The 6331-nt window shown below is 51.2% G+C and overlaps 1 protein-coding gene across 1 annotated transcript; it reads left to right on the top strand.

Moving 5' to 3' along the window:
- Positions 1-864: 864 nt before the first annotated feature.
- On the top strand, positions 865-5462 carry GLOTRDRAFT_93893 (uncharacterized protein; the record flags this gene model as incomplete). Its single annotated transcript, XM_007868374.1, has 11 exons — positions 865-1027; positions 1156-1162; positions 1210-1250; positions 1479-1553; positions 1724-2174; positions 2198-2976; positions 3122-3175; positions 3491-4776; positions 4880-4898; positions 5148-5330; positions 5425-5462. The coding sequence occupies 11 exons, from the start codon at positions 865-867 to the stop codon at positions 5460-5462; spliced, it is 3096 nt and encodes a 1031-aa protein (XP_007866565.1).
- Positions 5463-6331: the final 869 nt, after the last annotated feature.

The raw sequence follows: 6331 nt of genomic DNA, 5'->3' as shown, positions 1-6331 counted from the left end.
GTCAAGTTCTTGCGCTTCAGAACGCAACTTGGACTTAGGTTCTACAAGTAATCTAAGTCAGCCCAACGCTTGCGTGCGTGATTATCCGCGGCACTTAGCGAGGGGGAGTGTTGAACTAGGCACTGACTTAGCTGCCAGGTTCTACAACGTACCAGAACGTACCAGAACCCTCTGGAATATTCTGGTATATTCCACTATTGTACAATGGCAGGGAGCTCATGTGGGTCAGTGACATCATAGGTGGAGCTCAGTAGGATTATAGATATTCCACATAGCTTAGTCAGCCTATGGGCCACTGTGTATATAAACCCTGCAGCTCTGCTGCCAAATGACAAGGGTCGTTTATACGAGCTTTACCAGTAGCTACAGCATCCAACCAATACAGGTGAGTTGTGTAGGGCGCACTGTGCGTGCTGCTGCCTCCATAACTCTTCATCAGATAGCCTATACCTGAACAAGCTGAGGAAACACATATTCCCTTTGCATTCCGGGTGGCTGGCGAGGATGGACAAGACGGAAGCTCGAGCCAGGTAATACGCGAAGAGGATAATCGAATTAATCCACTTCGCATGCGAGGGGGATCCGCCGGTTGATTCATGTCCTGGCTGAGAAAGCTTGGCGGTGGATTTGTGGAGGTGGCTGAATAGCATTGCGAGACAAGTGGGCACAGAGGCACCTTCAAGACGTGGAAGCTTTGTTTTCATAAACTCGAATCCCGGCAATTGGTCTTCGTGAGGTCCCCAGCTGCAGTCCTCCAGTAAGTCTATAAATCCACCCCTAAAGAACACCTCGGTGGCGTCGGTGACTTTCTTAGCCAGGCGCTCAATGCGCGGCATCGCATAGCTTCTGATTGTTGTTCATCATATGTACCTCAAATTGCTCCTCTGGGTGAAGCAAGGCTCCAAAAAACTGCTCAGCAGCGGCTTTATCTCGTGGCCCAGGCACCCCGTTTACGGCCAGCGTGAAGTGTACGGCACCGTTGTCCCTTTCTTGCACTACGACAGCTACCGTCTTGCCACTCTCCCCCGTTGAGACAGCCATGGCTATGTCATCAAGGAGCTTGAGCTTCCGATCGTTGGCCGGCATAGCGGCGACACCTCTCGGCCGCGCGGGCAGCGCGATTCTAAGTCGCGGCATGATTTGAAGGATCTGTAGTTCTTCGGTAAGTCGCTGCTGCTTTTCGTCTCAAACATGACATCGTCTTTTCAGTGCACTCGCAGATTGGGTAGCCATTGAATATTGTACCATTTGTGAGGCTCTCCATGGTTGAGGCTAGATAGTGCTGTGACTGGCCCGGCTTCAAAGCACAAGCCGGGTCAAACCAAGGCATATTTAGGCCAGGCCGGCCGGGTCAGGCCGCTGAAGCCGAGGCCCGTACTGTACTACCTACGCAAAACAAGGCTCTCTGGTGTTATAATCAATATCCTATGCAAACATTGAACCACTCACATCTTGACGAGCTTGAGTCACTTGTATAGCTCCGAGGGTCCAGCTAGAGGAAACCCCAAGCAAAAAAGATAAGTATACTGCCAGTGTGAGCCGCCGGGCGTCGAGTGAGTTCATAACGATGTGCGAGCTTTCGGCGCGTGGACGATTGTTTTGACATTGTCTTTGGTGAGTTCTCTCATTAGCACAAGACAAGTTACCAGCATGAATCTTACAAACGGTGCGAGATCTCTGGTTCTCCGCAGCTCTCCATACACTCATACGGGCTTTCGCTCAGACCACAAGCAGGCTCGACTCACTGAAGAGCTGCAGATCATCGAATTCGTTCCACCGCCTATAACCTCCTTCCCCAAGGGAATCTATCACACAAAGTTCAAGGATGAGAAGCTCACTATCCTTGATGACATTGCTTCAGCTATTGCTACTGGAGAATGCAACGAGAAAATAGGGGTTGCAATGGAAGAAAGGGGCGCCAGTTCCGTCCACTTCATTTTGGCTGTTAATGGGCTGCCTTCCTCGCGCGAGGAGGCCGCCGCTGAGCGATTTATCGAAGCTCTGTTGTATCCTGGAGACCACTTTGTGCCGCACATGCTGGAGGCAATGAGGAGTTATGCCATGCCTCGCATCGCGAGGCTGTCGGGACAAGTAGCCGAGTCTATCGAGCAAGCCTCCAGGACGACCTCATACAAGACATCGCCGACGACGCCTGGGGTCCTCATGTACAAGAGGTACCGGGATTTCAAGCGTTTAGAAACCGTTTCCTAGAGCTTGAAAACGCATCAGTGCCGGAGGCTCTCACCATTCTTCTCGAGCGTCTTCGGGAGCGTACCTCAGAGGTGCACCAGTCTGCGGACAACCCATCATTCCCCACACATGATGCAATGTTCGTCAACGGGCTTTTGGTCTTAGCACACCATCTCTCCGAGGCTCCCATATTCAATCGCCTCATCCGCCGCAGCACTCGAGCAGTCATTGTGCTTTTTGTGGGGGGGTTGAGGTATAAACTCGCAATGCTTGGGAGGTATCATGCCTGCCTCGAGCGGTTGCGTACCCTTGCGAAACGCACAGAAATGAAGATAACATATGAATGGTGCACCGATGATGTTGCGGGAATAGTCAATGATCGTCCTGTGGTCATGCGTCGATCTGCTCTGGAAGTTATCAAGGCCGCCGAAGACAGGGCCACTCGTATCGCAATATCAGTATCAGATTCGACCTTTGGCAAGATATGCAGCCAGTACAAGCCTACCCTGACGGTCTCCACTCACCCCACTATCCGCCTGATTCTTAAATTGGGCTCTACCGCACAAACCAGGCTTGTAGGGTGCAGTGGCGGGGTCTGCTATGCTTGCTCAGAGTGGATCTCGCGGTACAATGACACACACCCAGGCGCCATGTGGACACTAGGTCCTTCTCTGCAAGAAGTGGATTCAACGTGGGCTCTGACACATCGGTTTCCGTTCGAGGAGGATGTCTACCAGTCGATAAAGGAGGCGAAGGAAATAAGTCTCATCGATTGGCTCGACCCAAGTCCGATGGACTATTAGGTCCTCCACATTCTCCCTATATACATACATTGTACCATGTGTTTAGTTAAATGCTAGCGAACACCCGGTGTTGGACTAAAGAAGTGTCATAAGCGTGGACTAGCTCGTCACGATGTATTCAATGGCAGGTGAGCATGATCAGACACCTCAGCGAATGGGGACTGACTCGCCAGCTGTACTTGGTGCGTACTTAAGGACGTCTCCGGGTGATACGGCGTGAGCTAAGCGTTGTAACATCCGCAGTGGCCGACGGCCCATGGAACACCCCCCTACATCTTGTCTCGATGAGTCACGAAGCAAAGATCTACGGATACTTTACTCGAGTTCAGATGTATGGGAATCACTTACCTGACGCATCTTCACAGCGGAGCTTGTTGTTCTTTCGACTTCCGACTATTTAGTCAGAACTATCCACATGTTCTAGGAGCGTGTCAGCGTCCGAGTCTGTTACCAATTTAGCTTTCACGTCTTTCTTTCGATGACCATGACAAGCCTAGCCAACGGTAGGGGTGCTCCCGAAGCGCATCGAAGCAAATATACTGATAAAATGCCAGGGAAAGAGCAATTACAAGAACGCCTCACCGAAGAATTACAAATCCTTCATATTATACCACGACTTACAGAATCACATCCCCCAGCAGTCGACACACCCCAGTATCGAGATCAGAAACTTCAACTCCTTGATGACATAGCTATGGCAGTTTCGACGGGAGAGCCTGAGAAGACAGTGGCGGTCACAATGGAAGAGCGGGGTAATGGTTCCGCACACTTCCTGCTGGCCGTTAACGGTCAACCTGCTCCCAGCGATGAAGCGGCTGTAGAGCGTTTTTTTGAAGCTCTGTGCGGTCCCGAAGAGCGGTTTGAGGAGCGTATGATGAATGCCATGAGGAGCTATGCGATTCCGCGAATCGCGAGGTTGGCCAAACAAGTGGCCGATGCGACCGGGGAATTCGTTCAAAGTGACTTCATGGAGCTCCTCGAGGGGTACAGATGGAGTAGCCACGAGGTCGAGTTGCCAGGATTCAGACACATGAAGAAACTACATCCCGAGCTTCAAGTTGAAGGGGTCTCTGTACCCGACTGTCTCATCACGATGTTCAAATACCTCCGTGAAGCGACTGGGAACTGCTGGAGGTCAGTGAACAACGCGGCTAGTTCTACCCCTGCATACGACGTGGGGCGGATGAATTGGATGATAGTCGTCGCATACCACCTCGCCCATGCTCCGATTCTCAACCTCCTGCTCAATCACCGAGATTGTCGAAGACTCGTATTCTTTCTAGGGTCTTTCAGATACAGACTCGCAACGCTAGGAAGATATTATGGCTGCCTGAACCGCTTGCAGGCGCTTGTGACGCTCTCAAAGAGGAATATATCATACGAATGGTGCCGCAAGGATGCTGCAGGGGTTACCAATAATCGCCTTGTTGCTATTCGCCGATCCCACTTGGAAGTCATCACAGCTGATATTCCGGATTGGAGATTGAATAGCAACTTCAAGACAGTGTACCCGGAGCTGATTTTCGGGGGTGTACCTAGGAGATACAAGCAGACAATCACGGTCTCGACTCATCCCGCGATCCGTCTCATTCTTTCGGCCCCGCAGGCTCAGCTGCAGCTCGTAGGCTGCAGTGAGGGGGTCTGTCTCACAACCGAGGCGTGGATTAGAGAATATAATAAGGCGGAGAACACGAGCTGGAAATTTGGTCCATCCCTGAGAGACGCAGACCCGACGTTTGCTCTCACCCACCGATATGCGTTCGAGGGGAAGGTCTATGAGATGGTGAGAAATCTGAGAGGTGTTACCGTTCACAACCTGATGTGGCCATCTTGAACTGTATTCACGATAGTCGAGATGCTCCCTCGTAGTTTCATGTCGTGTCTAGACATACCTCGTGAAGGGTGGTAAGTACGTTTCGGATATTGTATAGGTCTGTTAGTCGCGTTTCTATCCAGAAATACATACAACCCTGAGCCTTTTTTGATACAAACGTTCGAGACAACACTTGAGCTCGATGTCTGCCAGTGTATGACTTCACTCCATCTAGAGGGATTCTCCTCATGCTACCTACGACGAAGGACCGCGACAACAGGTGCTGGCAATCAAAGCACACAACATTACACATCGCCTGTCATCTGCACCGCTGGTGGCAGGCCAAATAGAGCAGTCGCGCAGGGTGTTCGCGAAGAATAACGCCTATCCAAAGAGCGCCCGAGCGCCCGAACCGTCCGCGCGCGCTCGACGGGGCTGCCAGGCACGACCTTGGGAACCTGTCTGGCGAGCCTTTCTGACAGCAAGACTGCCGGATCAAAACCCAGCTCGAAAGGTGTTTCAAGGTACATAACTGAATCACTTTCTGTCTTTGACAAAATCATTGTCCATAAAGACCTAAGTAACCAAGAGAGAATCCGAGTCCTGAACGAATCACAGGTGTGACAGCAGCGGTGGATCTGGAGCCGTCATCATGATTGTTTATCCGTTGTGACGAGCGCGGAGCGATGGAGGAATGTGCATGTATGGTTACCAGTAAAGTAGCAGAGACGGAAATTACGAAGACGCAAGGCCAGCAGAGCGACAGCGCGAGCAAGGTCCCACCGATGTATGAGCAAGCGTTAACTTGATTCAGTGCCAAGACACTTTAAGGAGGTCGATAGAACGTGAACACTGTCTGATCTCGAGTGAGGGATCTGAGACCCATCGTTCACTGCACGCAGCACCGTATTGATATGCATACACCGGGAAGACGTACGGCTGTACATCTTCGACGACGCTTACCATTTCCCTCCGACTCCAGTCAAGACTTTAAGCGAGAGAGGTCCCTGTGCGCGAGCATTCAATCTTGTCGTGCTCCGCTGAGGTACGGTAGTTCGCCCGAATCAATGAACCCCAGTAGGGGACTATCATGATTCATGATGCAGACAGACTGCCGTAACCAAGGTGAAGCAAAAGTCAGAAGGTTCAATGGTAGAAGGATGGTTCAGTGTGTTGCAAGTACAGGAAATGGGAGCAAGGATGATGAAAGGCAGACGCCGCATTGAAACAGGACGAGAGCAGAAGTAATCCTTTGCGAGTAGGACAGATCTCATTGGCTGATGGCGAGCCGCGTGGCGTGGAAACCGCTCTCGGCCATTGCTGCATTGTGAATTGACTTTCGCCTTATGATGTCGCATGTAGCCTATTTATGACGGACGACTCGCGCTCAAGGTCTGCAACGTTGTGAAGGTACATGGTTGCTAGGCGTCAACCGGAGGCAGATTGATGAAATGTCTGTCAATCGCTTTCAATTCGAGATACGTGGCTAAATATTGCGTACTGCGTCGGAAGATGATAAATATGT

This window comes from Gloeophyllum trabeum (genome assembly GCF_000344685.1).
Source record: "Gloeophyllum trabeum ATCC 11539 unplaced genomic scaffold GLOTRscaffold_00007, whole genome shotgun sequence".
NCBI lineage: Eukaryota > Fungi > Basidiomycota > Agaricomycetes > Gloeophyllales > Gloeophyllaceae > Gloeophyllum > Gloeophyllum trabeum.
The sequence above is the reverse complement of the archived record's forward strand: the minus strand, read 5'-3'. Positions and strand labels throughout refer to the sequence as shown.